The sequence below is a fragment of the Stenella coeruleoalba genome (assembly GCF_951394435.1).
Source record: "Stenella coeruleoalba genome assembly, chromosome: 5".
Classification (NCBI taxonomy): Eukaryota; Metazoa; Chordata; class Mammalia; order Artiodactyla; family Delphinidae; genus Stenella; species Stenella coeruleoalba.
Genome location: NC_137150.1, coordinates 138,635,754 through 138,651,617, shown reverse-complemented (window position 1 = coordinate 138,651,617; position 15,864 = coordinate 138,635,754). Strand labels below are relative to the sequence as shown.

The following is a 15,864-nucleotide window of genomic DNA, read 5'->3' as shown; positions in this document are numbered from 1 at the left end:
ACGTCTAATACCTCTCTGAAGGCAGAACTGAAAAGAATTAAAAACAGTTAAACATAAAATAATTTGTATGCTTACTCATTAGAGCCATACTTGTAATAGGAAAATACATCTTAAAAATAGAAGCCTTTTTTCTTACTTGGGAATTCTTTTCTTCTTCTTTCACAATTAAAATGAAAAGCATTGCTAGATCACAGCAAAACAGAATAAAAATGCCTTTGAGGTTTTATTTTTATAGCAGAAAATAACTGCAGACCTTTTACCCTGGAAGTTAACATAGATTGAAAGAAAATGCTTCAATATTGTTTCTACCGTAACTTGCCTTGATTGAAAAGGACAGCTAAAATAAGCAAAAGTAAGAGGTTTTAAATCCTACTTTCACTGGAAAAGTACTAGAAGAAAACATGAGATGATTCCTTTGATGATTTTAGAGCGCAGAACAATTTTCTAAACAAGACAGGAACCATTTTTTTAAAAAAGGTTAATAGATCTGTCTGCACAAAAAAAATTTAAGTCCTGCATTCCAAAAAAATCACTTTAAAAAGTCAAGAGACAAATAAGAAACATGGGAAAATATTTGCAACATGGTAGTGACAGGGCTACTTTCCTTCAAAAGTAAAGACTCTTACAAACCAGTAAACGTTACCTGGAACCAAACAGAAAAATAGTAAGTCATTGAAAAAAACACAGAGAGCTTATAAACAGAGAAAAAGATGTTCAGCCTCACCCATTAAGACAGAAATCCAAGTCAAAGCAATAAGAACACATTTTTCACTTAGATTGGCAAAGATCCAAAAGTATGCATATAGAGTGTTGTCAAAGTCACAGGGAAACAGCCACACTCAAATTACATTTGAAAATGCAAATTGGTGCAACTACAGTCCAGGTTTAATATCTATTGAAGGGTGAGAAGCGTATATGCTGTAAGTCAGCACACCTTCTAGGAATTTATCCTATACATATACTCAGACTGAATACAAAGCACTGTACCCATAAAGAGGTTTCCTGCAGCATCGTTTGTAGCTGAGAAAGACTGGAAACAACCTGAATGTTCCCCATTAGAGGACTGTGCCAATAAATTATGTCACATCCAATGGAATGTTGTGCAGCCATTAAAATAAACAGTATATGATCCAGCAATCCCATTCCTGGGCATATATCTGGAGAAACACATGGTTTAAAAAGATACATGCATCCCAATGTTCATTGCAGCACAGTTTACAGTAGCCAAGACATGGAAGCAACCTAAATGTCCACTGACAGATGAATAGATAAAGAAGATGTGGTACACATATACAATGGAATATTACTCAGCCATTAAAAAGAATGAAATAATGCCATTTGAAAAATGACAAATACTGAATCGATCAATCAATAAATAATAAAATTTAAAAATTTAAAATGATATAAATGAACTTATTTATAAACAGAAATAGACTCAAAGACATAAAAAACAAACTTATGGTTACCAAAGGGGACAGGGAGGAAGGGATTAAAAAAAAAAAAAAGAAATAGTGCCATTTGCAGCAACATGAATAGACCTGGAGATTATCATACTAAGTGAAGTAAGTCAGACAGAGAAAGACAAATATCATATGCTATCACTTATATTTGGAATCTTAAAAACTGATACAAATGAACTTATTGACAAAATAGAAACAAACTCACAGCCCTAGAGAATGAACTTATGGTTACCAGGTGGGAAGGATAGGGGGGAGGGATAGATTGGGAGTTTGGGGTTGACATGTACACGCTGCTATATTTAAAACGGATAACCAGGGACTTCCCTGGTGGCTCAGTGGTTAAGAATCCACCTGCCAATGCAGGGGACAACGGTTCGAGCCCTGGTCCGGGAAGATCCCACATGCCGCGGAGCAACTAAGCCCGTGCGCCACAACTACTGAGCCTGTGCTCTAGAGCCCACGAGCCACAACTACTGAAGCCCGCGTGCCACAACTACTGAAGCCCACACGCCTAGAGCCCGCGCTCCACAACAAGAGAAGCCATCGCAATGAGAAGCCCACACACCGCAACCAAGAGTAGCCCCCGCTCGCCGCAACTAGAGAAAGCCTGCAGCAATGAAGACCCAACGCAGCCAAAAAATTAATTAATTTAAAAAAACAAAAACGATAACCAACAGGGACCTACTGTATAGCACAGGGAACTCTGCTCAATATTCTGCAGTAACCTAAACGGGAAAAGAATTTGAAAAAGAATAGATACATGTATATGTATAACTGAATCACTTTGCTGTACACCTGAAACTAACACAACATTGTTAATCAACTATACTCCAATATAAAATGAAACTGTTTTTAAAAAAAGAGTATGTGCAGCTATGCAATGATCTCTGAGATGTGGTTATTAAGTGAAAAGAACAAAGTGTATAGAGTACACCCCCTCTTTTAAGTGATATGCAATTGTTAATGCACATAGAAAATTCCTGGAAGGCCAAACAAGAAATTGCCAGCATTGGTTGGTCCAGAGCAGGACCGGCTACATAATTTGCAGGTCCCGGTGCAAAATAAAAACAATGCTTCCCTGGTTCAAAAATCATTGTGAATTTCAAGACAGCAGCAGTAGAGCGTGAAACCAAGCTGAGAGCTCTCTTGAGCGGGGTCTGGTGTGACTTCCCAGATCCACGAAGCTGGCCCACCTGAGAGGAAGGAACTAGAGGGGGATGAAATGGGAGGGAGGAGAATCTTCACTGCAGGCAACTTTGGAAGCATTTTAATTTTTCCGTGTGCACATCTATCAATTTTTCAATTGTTAAAAAATTTTATGAAAAATAAAAATTGCTCATCACCACTACCTCCCCCGAAAAAACTTATTCTCCCTTTCTTTATCCAAGAAGAGTTGCAGTTCTTAAAAATTCAGCTCAGGGATTTCCCTGGTGGTGCACTGGTTAAGAATCTGCCTGACAATGCAGGGGACCCAGGTTAGAGCCCTGGTCCGGGAAGATCCCACATGCCACAGAGCAACTAAGCCCGTGCACCACAACTACCGAGCCTGCGCTCTAGAGCCCATGAGCCACAACTACTGAACCCTGCATGCCACAATTACTGAAGCCCCTGCGCCTAGAACCCGCGCTCCACAACAAGAGAAGCTACCGCAATGAGAAGCCCGCCCACCACAACCAAGAGTAGCCCTGGCTCACCACAACTAGAGAAAGCCCACGTGCAGCAACAGGGACCCAATGCAGCCAAAAATATAAATAAATAAATAAATAAATAAACAAACAAACATAAGGTCAAATTCAAAAAAAAAAAAATTCAGGGCTTCCCTGGTGGCACAGTGGTTGAGAGTCCGCCTGCAGATGCAGGGGACACGGGTTCGTGCCCCGGTCCGGGAAGATCCCACATGCCGCGGAGCAGCTAGGCCCGTGAGCCATGGCTGCTGAGCCTGCGCGTCCGGAGCCTGTGCTCTGCAACGTGAGAGGCCACACAGTGAGAGGCCCGAGTAGCGCAAAAAAAAAAAAAAATTCAGCTCAGGGTTGAGGGATGTCTGGAGGCCAGGAGGTCTGGACTGGGTGGGGAGAGGAGTGTGGGGTGCAGGGGAGGGACTTTTCCTCACAGAGCAAGTGCTCTCTACACTCTGGGAAGCTCCAACTTCAATCCCAGGAGAGCTGGACTGGACCATATGTTCCACTAAATAACTGCTTGCCACATTAAGACTGTTTGAAGACACTCCCACATTCACAGGACTTTGAGCTAAGCCTCTGAGGAATCCTAACACAGCCATGTAAATTCACACAGCCTGTACTGTCCCCTATAAAGCCATGTCCACCCAGGACCTCAGAAAGTGACCTCATTTGGAGATAAAGGTATTTACAGAGGTAGTTACTTATGATGAGGCTGTGTTGTACTAGGATGGACCCTATTCCAATGAATTTTTGTCCTTATAAGAAGGCCATGTGGGGACTTCCCTGATGGCGCAGTGGTTAAGAATCCACCTGCCAGTGCAGGGGACACGGGTTTGAGCCCTGGTCTGGGAAGATCTCACATGCTGCAGAGCAACTAAGCCCCTGAGCCACAACTACTGAGCCTGCACTCTAGAACCTGTTAGCCACAACTACTGAACCCATGTGCCAAAACTACCGAAACCCACACACCTAGAGCCTGTGCTCTGCAAGAAGAGAAGCCACCACAATGAGAAGCCCTGCCACAAAGAATAGCCCCCACTCGCTGCAACTTGAGAAAGCCCGTGCACAGCAAGGAAGACCCAACACAGCCAAAAATAAATTATTTATTTATTTATTTATTTTAAAAAAAGAAGGCCATGTGAAGACACAAAGAGACCTGCAAGAAGACCATGTAAAGATAGAGGCAGAGATGGGCATAATATGTCAACAAGCCAAAGGATGCCAGAGATTGTTGTCAGCCACCGGAAGCCAGGAGAAAGGCAGGGAACAGATTTTCCCTCAGAGCCTACAGAAGAAACCAACACTATTGACACCTTGATTTCAAACTTTGGCCTCCAGAACTGTGAGAGAATAAATTTTTGTTATTTTAAGACACTGTAATATCTCGGGCTGCCATGACAAAATACCATAGACTGGGTGGCTTAAATATCAGAAATGCATCCTGGGTGCAGCATAGTTGGGTTCTGCTCTCTTCCTGGCTTACAGAGAGTTGCCCCTGGCTGTTTGTTCACATGGTGAAGAGAAACCGTTCTCTCTCTCTCTTCCTCTTCCTGTAAGGGCACTAATCCCATCATGAGGACCCCACCCTCAGCACCTCATCTAACCCTAATCACCTCCCAAAGGCCCCATCTCCAAACACCATCACATTGGGCATTAGGACTTCAACGTATGAATTTGGGGGGGACACAAACACACAGTCCATAAGAACCACCAGGTTTGTGGTGTTTTGTTACATCAGCCCTAGGAAACTAATGCAAACCCCCAACAATGAAACAATTCATGATTCAAATAAAAGGCCCGAAAGCTTTTCTGTAAATGGGCAGATCATAAATATTTCTGGCTTTGTGGGTCATATGGTCTCTGTTGCAACTGCTCAACTCTGCCATCATGCAAAATTAGCTATAGGCACTAGGTAAGTGAATTAGTGCAGATGTGTCCAACAAAATTTTACCAAAACAGGCAGCTGCAGGCCTTGGCCCTCTGGCTATAGTTTGATGACACCTGCTTTAGGTGAGAAACGTAACAGTAAAGAGAAGCTAAGCTAAAGGACCAACAGTTTTGTGCAGCAAGAAGAGAAGAGGTGAGTGAAGATTCCTACACCAGGCTCTAGCCTTCAGAAGTAGTCAGCTCTGGGACTTCCCTGATGGCACAGTGGTTAAGAATCCACCTGCCAATGCAGGGGACATGTGTTTGAGCCCTGGTCCAGGAAGATCCCACATGCCACGGAACAACTAAGCCCATGCACCACAACTACTGAGCCTGCCCTCTAGAGCCCGCGAGCCACAACTACTGAAGCCTGCGCACCTAGAGCCCGTGCTCTGCAACAAGAGAAGCCACCGCAATGAGAAGCCCATGCACAGCAACTAAGAGTAGCCCCCGCTCACCACAACTAGAGAAAGCCCACGCGCAGCAATGAAGACCCAATGCAGCCAAAAATTAATTAATTAATTAGAAAAAAAAGAAGTCGTCCGCTCTGGGCCATTGATTCCCTCTGCCTTCCAGAACCCTGATTGCTGCGTCTGAAAAACGGCCTAGAAGATTTAGAGGACCCCTAAGATAACTCCAGTTTCATGCTCCAAAGCCCTTTGAGTTTTTAAATGTTTCCTTTCAACAATTTGATTTACTAAGCAGAATCTATAAACTCTGAGGAAAAAGTGATTTTATGGTAAAATGGACTACTAAATGTATAAAATAAAATTGTTATTATGATGAAATGTCCAGAACAGATTTTGTTTTTTGTGTTTGGGTGGTTTATGAACAACAGCTATTCATTTCTCAGAGTTCTGGAAGTCCAAGATCAAGGCAGCAGCAGATTCAGTGTCTGGTGAGCCCCCTTCTTGGTTGATAAATGGCCATCTACTTGCTGTGTCCTCACAAGGAGGAAGGGTGTCCAGACCAGTTTTTAAACTGTTTAGATACACTTACACCAAACTCTACTTTTGCAAATTATTCTTTACAAAATTGAAAACATACCCAGTGTCCCTGTGGGAGCATGTATGTGTACCCTGCAAGGTTGACCAGAATTTCTTTCCAACTAAATGTGTATTTTGCTTGAACAAGTGACCTCAATTCTTCAAAACAAAATAAGGAAGCTAAAAGAATCCCAAGAACTTCTGAATCATTATTTTATTGTTTCCATCATTTTGTAAGTCTTAACTATTATTGATCCTTCACCATGGATCTACCATCCAGGTACTGAATGGTAGAAATAGATCAAAAAATTCAAATGCTGCATCGAAATCGATCTGCTTTAAATGACTTCTGATAAACACACATGCAGAAGACTTTTCTAAAAAACCAAACCTCACCCCACAGTACTGCTCTTCGTTGAATATCTGTGGGGGCAGAGGAATCCCATTTTGAGGTTTCTTCTCTCCAGGAACGTTCTCTCTCATCCACTTCCGATTGTCTTCATCTCCAGCAATATCGAACTCCTTAAAATCGATTTTATTAGCTTCCAAAAAGCCCACTACTTCTTGCTGTTTCTTCCTAATCTGGTCAAGAGTAGAGAGATTACTATTAGACAGTTTGTAAAACACCATTTTATTTATATTTACATAACTTAAGCCCTTCCTTCAACTGTACCATACAACACAAATAATACCGTGAAATATTTAAACAAGGAAATCCTTAAAATCATAGCTCTTCATTCCATAGGATCAACAGGGTCATCATTTAAATTCTGAAATCTTAATCTCATCAATGTTTAAATCCTTGATGTATAATTGACGTAATAAAAATGGCAATGCTCTCATCATAGCTTTTATTTGAAGCCTTCAAAATACTTTTAATTCTCTGCTAAGCTTTAATGCCAAAAAATAAGTAAGAATCGTTTACAAAGAAAAAGATGAGAGAGAGAAGGAAAAAAAGACAATTTACTATGAAACTCAAATACCAAGTATACCCACGTTAAACGGCACTTTACTCACAGTTATGAAAATAGGAACAAGTCACATTGAACAAAAGCAGTTTTAGAAATAATACAGGAAACTGAAAAGCCCACATGGAGATTATTAGAAGAGAGAGAAAAAAAGCTAGAAAAGCTGGTGGATATTTCTCCCAGAATATTGAAGAGAAATGCAGTAAAATAACCCTGTTCTCCTTTCGCACTCACACCCAGCTCCTCACCTGAGATCAGAGTGCCAGCCACACCTAAGAGAGAACATCCTAGGGCCCTTTTCTCTACCCTTGGTTCACGTACAAGGACTGTATCTACAAAATGCCATTTCTTTGTGAATGTGGCCATCTTGAAGGCTTAGAACTCCTTCCCCAGAAACAATTACAGTTTTCTCGCTTCAAAGAATTCACTCCCAGAATGAATGATGCCCTCTTTTATTTTTTTTATAAATTTATCTTTTTATTTATTTATTTTTGGCTGTGTTGGGTCTTCATTGCTGTGCACGGGCTTTCTCTAGTTGCAGTGAAGGGGGCTACTCTTCATTGCGGTGCACGGGCTTCTCATTGCAGTGGCTTCTCTTGTTGCAGAGCATGGGCTCTAGGCACATGGGCTCAGTAGTTGTGGCACGTGGGCTCAGTAGTTGTGGCTTGCGGGCTGTTGAGGGCAGGCTCAGTAGTTGTGGCACACGGGCTTAGTTGCTCCACAGCATGTGAGATCTTCCCGGACCAAGGCTCAAACCCGTGTCCCCTGCATTGGCAGGCAGATTCTTAATCACTCAGGCAGATTTACTTTTAATTAAATATTCAGAAGGCAATATCCTTTATTCTGTCCAAACCCCTGTCTTCCTTCCCCCTCAAATACCCTCCCGGGAGCCTCAGCCTGGCTGAGGTCCGCTCCCTCACCAGCGTTATTTCCATCTCTATTAATCATGCCTCAGGACTTAACTGAATCACTGTGCTGTACACTTGAAACTAACACAACATTGTAAATTAACTATACTTCAATTTAAAAAAAGAATTTTAAAAGAAAATCATGCCTCAGGACCCGAGGTGGGTTGGAAAAGGATTTCATTTTGTTGCACAGTTTCTACACAGATGAACATTTCCCGAAGTCTTGACTTACGTTTCTTCTGCTGGAAAGTCAAAGAAAGATGGAGAAAACAGGAGAGGAAGATTTGTTTATTATGTAAAAATAGAACTACCATATGACCCAGCAATCCCACTACTGGGCATATACCCTGAGAAAACCATAAACTCTTCAAAAAGAGTCATATACCACAATGTTCATTGCAGCTCTATTTACAATAGGCAGGACATGGAAGCAACCTAAGTGCCCATCGACAGATGAATGGATAAAGAAGATGTGGCACATATATACAATGGAATATTACTCAGCCATAAAAAGAAACGAAGTTGAGTTATTTGTAGTGAGGTGGATGGACCTAGAGTCTGTCATACAGAGTAAAGTAAGTCAGAAAGAGAAAAACAAATACCAGATGCTAAGACATATATAGGGAATCTAAAAAAAAAAAAAGAAAATGGTCATGAAGAACCTAGGGGCAAGACGGGAATAAAGACGCAGACCTACTAGAGAATGGACTTGAGGACACGGGGAGGGGGAAGGGTAAGCTGGGACGAAGTGAGAGAGTGGCAGGGACATATATACACTACCAAAGTTTGCGGTCCAACAAATGTTTAATTTATATGCATCAGTTAATTCAATTGCTAAATGTTTTCCTATAATATCTTTTTAGAATTAGAAATATAAAAATGGGGCAGCTCAGAGCTAACTGGGATGCTTTGATAAACAGAATATATTCCAGAATTTCTATGCTACCAGTCTCTACAAAAGAAGTTTTCCACTCTTTGACCATTTCATTGAAAGTAACAGTTACAGTGAATAAGTATTCTTAAATTTCAGGACTCCAGACACTTTTACTCCATACATTTTGCCTTATAAGATTGGGATTTGTGAAATTATTCCTCCTCTCATTATTATGTTTGCTTACCAAACGTAAGATAGATAGCTAGTGGGAAGCAGCCTCATAGCACAGGGAGATCAGCTCGGTGCTTTGTGACTACCTAGAGGGGTGGGATAGGGAGGGTGGGAGGGAGACGCCAGAGGGAAGAGATATGGGGACATATGTATACGTATAGCTGATTCACTTTATTATACAGCAGAAACTAACACAACATTGTAGAGCAATTATACTCCAATAAAGATGTAAAAAAAAAAGAATCTGTTTATGATGATTTCTCTCAAGAAAAGCAATTACGTCTACAGGAAATTGACTGAGTGTTGGCTGCATGGTATTGTGCTACATTTTATTTCTCAGCACTGCCCCCAAATAAAGAAAAGAAAAATAAAATCTGCCCCTCCGGACTCTCCAAACACCAGCAACTTAAACTCAGTCAAGAGCATGGCTCTCCTGGCTGTTTGGAGCTCTTGGCTTCTGCCTGGGTCTGGAGAAGTGTCTTAGGATGAACCCAGAGGAGGGAGAGGGGGAGCAGGGAGTGCACGAGCTCACCTGGCTGGCACGTGGCCTTTGCAGCACTCTGATGCCCACGTGAGCAGGGCGCACCCCCCGGACCCCCCCCCGGTGGTCCTTGTTCAAGGGTCCCTACTAGATGCCGCTCCCACCACAAAGTACAGCCTTTCTCCGTGTGGCCTCCTGAGCTGACCCTAGGGACACAGCATCGGTCCCCAAAGGCCACCCCCCCTTTGTGGTTTCAAGGGTAGGGGTGTGCACAGCACCCCAGTAGCCCTCACCACAGATACACTCCCCCCTGCACCTCTCACCCCCTCTCCCCTCTCCAGGGCGCCATGGCCATTGCTGGTCCCACAGGCTGCACCGTCCTTCTGGGCAGCCCCTCTGGAGGATCCAGGGTCCTTGAGGTGTGTGTCACTTGGAGGCTTTGGGACCTCAGTGGAAGCTGAGAGAGTTCTGTTTTCTTATCCTGTTACATTGGGAATTCCCTGGCGAACCAGTGCTTAGGACCCCGTGCTTTCACTTCCTATCCTGTTACGTGGACTCACAAGAATGTGCCGTTCTCCTAGAGAACAGACCTGTGGTGGCCCAGGGGGAGGGGGTGGGGGAGGGGCGGACTGGGAGTTTGGGATTAGCAGACGCAAACTGTTACATAGAGAATGGATCAACAACAAAGTCCTCCTGTAGAGCACGGGGAACTATATTCAGTATTCTGTGATAAACCATCATGGAAAAGAAATCTGAAAACTGAATCACTTTGCTGTACAGCAGAAATTAACACAACACTGTAAATCAAAAAAATCAATAAAACAATTAAAAAAAAAAATCCTCCTCTGTCCTGAAGTCACCAGCCACTCTTGGTGACTGTGCTGCATCAGAGTGATCTTTGGGTCTCTCGCTTGGCATGTTCCGTTTATTGTCTGTACAGTGAGGAACCTTTCCGAACAAGCTCACCGTATTGTAGTAAAAAGCACGGTGCATTTGAGTGAGAGGTGACCTGCATTTCCATCCTGGCCGGGAAGGTTGCTCTCTGAGCACAAGTTCTGCCCGTCCATTGCCTCATCTGCAAAATGGATAGAACGCCGCCTTCATCCTGGGTGCTGGTGAGAATTAAGAAAGCGTGGAAAAGCATTTTGCACCACAAGTCGAGAAGCTGTGCAGTCGGGCACCCTGGCCTGACGCGTCCTGACTGCCATGCCAGGCAAGAATTCTGATCACCATTTTTTTTTTTTTTTTTTTTTTCGGTACGCGGGCCTCTCACTGTTGTGGCCTCTCCCGTTGCGGAGCACAGGCTCCGGACGCGCAGGCCACGGCTCACGGGCCCAGCCGCTCCGCGGCACGTGGGATCCTCCCGGACCGGGGCACGAACCCGCATCCCCTGCTTCGGCAGGCGGACCCCCAACCACTGCGCCGCCAGGGAAGCCCCTGATCACCATTTTAAGATAACAAAGCTGAGGTGCCAGTGAATTAAAGAATTTTCCAAGGTTCACATCCAGATCCATCTAATTCAAAAACCATGTTTTTCCCTCTATATTTACACTCAATCAAGACTGGAAAAAGGATTGCAAAATCCGGGGGCCACCATGAGGGTCTGTCCTTAAAGATGGTGGTCCAGGGGCTGTGCATCTTGAAAACAGGGAGGACCGTCCTCTCTCCCTTTGTCCCCCAACCCCTGTGGCGATGGCCTTCAGGAGGAGAGGAGGGTCATCCACGAAGGTACAACAACTTTCTCCCCTACTCCCAGGGTCTCTTCACCCAAATCTGTGTGTAAAGTGGTAAAACATGGAACCACGCTTTGGCATCAGCTGTTAAAATAGAGATGTGATACACAGCTGCATGCCTAAACCTCATCAAGAGATTACAATTGGCTTTTTCCTTTTTCATTTATTTCATTCATCCAACAGAAGTCATAATGCCCTCTTTGATGAGGTCACAGGCAAGAACCTGTTTTTAAAGTATACAGACTGAAGAAGTAAGTAGCAAAGACCAACTGCCACACAGTGTAAGTACTGGCAGCTGCTCTGGGGTCGTCCTGCAAAGAAGCTTCTGGGTGAGATTCCCCAGCCGGGAAAAATCATTAGCACTGACACCGTGGGAAAAATCAGTTCTCATTCTTTAGGATAAGACAGAAATTCTTCCATTTATGTGGCTTGAGACAGTTCTGAAACATCGTCACAGATGCAGATCTTCTAATATTAACTAATAAATATAACTACAAAAATATTGATTAACTAACATTAACTAATAACCAATAGTTATAATAATTATAATACTAACTAACCATAGCTGATAACTATAACATTAACTAATAATAATAGGACTTCCCTGGTGGCGCAGTGGTTAAGAGTCTGCCTCTCAATGCAGGGGACACAGGTTCGAGCCCTGGTCCAGGAAGATCCCACATGCGGCGGAGCAACTAGGCCCATGCACCACAACTACTGAGCCTGTGCTCTAGAGCCCGTGGGCCACAACTACTGAAGCCCGTGCACCTAGAGCCGGTGCCCTGCAAAAAGAGAAGCCACCGCAATGAGAAGCCCGTGCACCGCAACGAAGAGACACCCCCACTCGCCACAACTAGAGAAAAGCCCGTGCGCAGCAACGAAGACCCAACGCAGCCATAAATAAATTTTAAAAAACTAATAATGATAATATTTATTAAGCACTTGACACCCTGCTGGGCACCCTTTGCTTATTTCCTAAGTCCTCATGACAACACTATGAGATGAGTACTATTCTTACCCTCATTTTACAGATAAGGAAATTGAGGCTCAGCAAGGGGCAATAACTTTCCCAAGGTAACATAGTCCCAAGTGGCACCAAAACATTTGCTTCCGGCAGCAGAATGAACTTGGATTTTCTAAGATCCTGGAAAAAACAGTACCCCTCCAGATCCCCCCAGGCTAACTAAATCATGTTCCCAAACTTCAAGAATGTAGGACATCAGATAATCCTAAGAAATCCATCAGTTTGTTCACTGTCTCCGGAAGGATGCATGGGGCCACTCAGACCTGATCTATGGAACATGTAGAAGATTGGCAGGTTAGTGGAAAAATTTTTCAGCAATGAGTGTGTCAACAGCGTATTTGAAGCCCACAAAAGCCATTTTCTACAAAAAAAAATTTTTTTAATCTAAACAATCCAAAAATGTGCTTTTTGTAGATCAACTAAAAGTTTCTGAGGTCATCAACAGCCACAAAAGATTTTGCAGTTTTGCATTTGGAATTGTTCCTCATCGTTTTCTGTTAAAAGATGTTCGAGAGCTCACTAAACAGGTGCCCACCAGTTGTGCTCAGAAGGAGTAACCAGGCTCTTTTCTCGTGTTTTCCTCTCGTCCTCTCTGGAAACCGCGTGAACTTTCAGGGCTGGAGGGGGCGAGGCGGGGGCAACGCGGGTGGCATTCAGGAGCTGCCATTAGGACAGTTTCCTGGGCCAACCATTTGTCTAGGGTATCATCCTGGCTGAGAGACCACTGAAACCCAAGCTGCAACCCGAGAAGTTCCAGGAATCAGATATAAAAGGAAACAGCCCCTTTGCTGGTCTTCAACTCTCAGGATTAAAAAGCTCTGTTTCTCTCCACAGCCTCCTAGATGATAAATGCTGGTCGAAATGTCGGTCCCAGATAGACACTGCAGGTTCAAGCCTAAAATCAAAGCCTGAATCATTTCCAAGGATAAACGAGTCCCTCCCTTACTTCTATTTCTTAAGGCACAGAATGAAAGCTGGACTTAGAGAGATCGACGTGTGGTTCCCAGCCTGGTCCCAAGGAAATCAGACAAAGCAATGCTTTGGAGGTCAGCTTTTAGTACCTGTTTTTGGTCTGTCTGGATTCCTAGAGAATTTAAACCTTTAGCCTTAGAGATGTTTGTTCTTGTCACTGTGACATTATTATCCTCAAATAATAGCATTACACATGCTAACTTGACACTTTCATTAGGATTACATTGCATACACAAGTTATTACACCCAGGAGTCATTTTAGTAATCTGGCCCATCATACGCTCCAAATATTGTTACACAAAGTGTCATTTATTTGCAATTTTAAATTAGACTGTCTTGCAGAAGGAATGGCAGAAACATTCCACCAAAAAAAAAAAAGCCTCCCATTCTGTCATATATGAGACACAACACGACACAAATCACATGTTAAAAGTTCTAGTATCGGGAACTTCTCTGGTGGCGCAGTGGTTAGGAGTCTGCCTGCCGGTGCAGGGGACACAGGTTCGAGCCCTGGTCCGGGAAGATCCCACATGCCGTGGAGCAGCTAAGCCCGTGCGCCACAACTACTGAGCCTGCGCTCTGGAGCCTGTGTGCCACAACTACTGAGCCCATGTGCTGCAACTACTGAAGCCCACGCACCTAGAGCCCGTGCTCCTCAACAAGAGAAGCCACCGCAACGAGAAGCCCACGCACCGCAACGAAGAGTAGCCCCCGCTCGCCGCAACTAGACCCACGTGCAGAAACGAAGACCCAACGTGGCCATAAAAAAAAAAAAAAAGTTCTAGTATCAAACACACCCCCTTGCTTGAATCCCCTTCCACACACAGCTGTCCCAGATCACACACACTTCTTCAACACCATTCAAACCAAGGCAGAAAGCAAAGGGCTCACAGGCTTACTTACACACGCCCCAAAAAGACATGTAAAGCCAGCACTGGGCCATACCCCCTCCTTCTACTTCCAAGTCTGAGTTATTCAGAAAATAGGACAGGAAGAAAGCCCCCAAATTCCATCAGACACCTACCGCTATGGACCCAGATGATGTGGCAACAAACACTTTGATAACCATTTTGAGGGTTGCAAAGAGGACTCCCCCCAACACACCCCTGCGAGGGAACGCGGAGTCAGACAAATCCTGACAGTGACACAGACAAGTGCCAGGTGGGGACTGGCGAGGGGCCCAAGGCTGTCCGAGCTCACGCCTCTCAGCTCCACTGAAGCCCTGCCTCTCCCACGAGCGGCCCAGGCACCTCGGGCTCTCCCCGCCATTGGCCAGGGAATATTTGGGGATCTGTCAGGAAAACAGTTGATTGGTTGATATAAGCAGCCGCTGGACCCTTTCCCTAATCCCTTTGAAAGCCCGACAACAGTCCCTAAAAGGCAAGGCTGCGCTCCGCACCAATCAGAGACCTGCAGGGAGATGCCTCGGGCAGCGGGAGGTGGAGCCCCGGGTAGCGGAGGAGGAGAGAAGAGGAGGGAGGCGCTCCCCGGAGCTGGAAAAGCCCGAACACCACCAGCTCGGTGCCGGAGGGGACTTGTTTACAGGGTTTCTGGCAGGCACACAGCACGGGTCAGAACAGCCACAGAAGCCTTTACCTAAATAAAGAGCGGCTTCCTTCGTTTAAAATTTTCTGGCAGATTTAAAAAAAACTCAATGCCCTTCAACTGGAGTCAGCTTTAATCAATCTCCACTTTAATTCTGTGATGCATATGTCATGCTTTATTATATTTTGCTTCAGATAAATTTCACTGAGCAAGAAAAATCAAGGGAGCACAGTGGGTGAAAATTTACTCAAGAAATTAAGTTTGTCATTAATACAAATGATAAGCCATCTGGATCAGCAATAAGGGTCTGCTACTAAAGAGTGTTTTTAAAGGGTGCATGATTTTTATTACACCGCTCGGCAATGGCACCTAATGTACAAAGCGTGTATTTTAATCAGAGAAGGCGGCATGCTAATTAAACAATACTTAATAATTGTCACTATCATTTATGAATAGTGACATTCAAGTCTACCACATTCAAGTCTACTCTGAGGAATACCTGGAAACTTAGTGAAACCTTCAAACACAATTCCTATGGATAGAATTAAAAAGTAAAAATAATCATCGTTTTGCATTGAAAAAAAAAAAATTCAATGAACTGTCATACAGTAGATTCCTTTAGGAGTGGCCTGTTCCCAGTTTTCCCCCTTTACCACCTGTTTCTCCTGAAGAACAGAGGCTGACAAGCTGAGGACCGTGTCAGGTTTCGCTGACATCCCCAACCCAGCAGGGAGGGCTGGCTTTCAAGCAAATTGCTTCCACTGTTTTAGAGACTTTGGGGGGAAGAAATGAATGATCTGTTTGTAACAGGCTCTCTCTCTGTGTCTTATTTGTATAGATAATTTGAATTGTGTTAAACGTTAGAGACATTAAAAATCTACTAAGAAGCCCAAATGGTAGCCACCCCACTCTCCTGGTGGGTTTCAAAGTCAAGATCAAGGTCTTTAGGGGCAAAGGCAGGAGGGTATATTTAGTCTTCTTAACATGGCTGAGTCTCTCTCTTAGTTAAAGTCCCTGACTGCTCATGAAGGTCGTGGCTGTAAGATCCTGGGACCGGGGAGGGATCTTTTGGGTTTT

The 15,864-nt window shown here is 44.0% G+C and overlaps 1 protein-coding gene across 2 annotated transcripts in view; it reads right to left on the bottom strand.

Moving 5' to 3' along the window:
• Positions 1 to 14,436, bottom strand: part of SH3BGR (SH3 domain binding glutamate rich protein) — a 64,396-nt gene extending 49,960 nt beyond the window's left edge. For both annotated transcript variants that reach the window (XM_079922286.1, XM_079922285.1), the window contains exons 1-2: positions 14,267 to 14,436; positions 6,448 to 6,633 (exon numbers count right to left, since the gene is read on the bottom strand). In XM_079922286.1, coding sequence (XP_079778412.1) covers positions 6,448 to 6,633; positions 14,267 to 14,311 — 231 coding nt within the window. In that variant the 5' untranslated portion in view covers positions 14,312 to 14,436. The remainder of the gene's footprint in view (positions 1 to 6,447; positions 6,634 to 14,266) is intronic.
• Between the last annotated feature and the right edge of the window lie 1,428 nt (positions 14,437 to 15,864).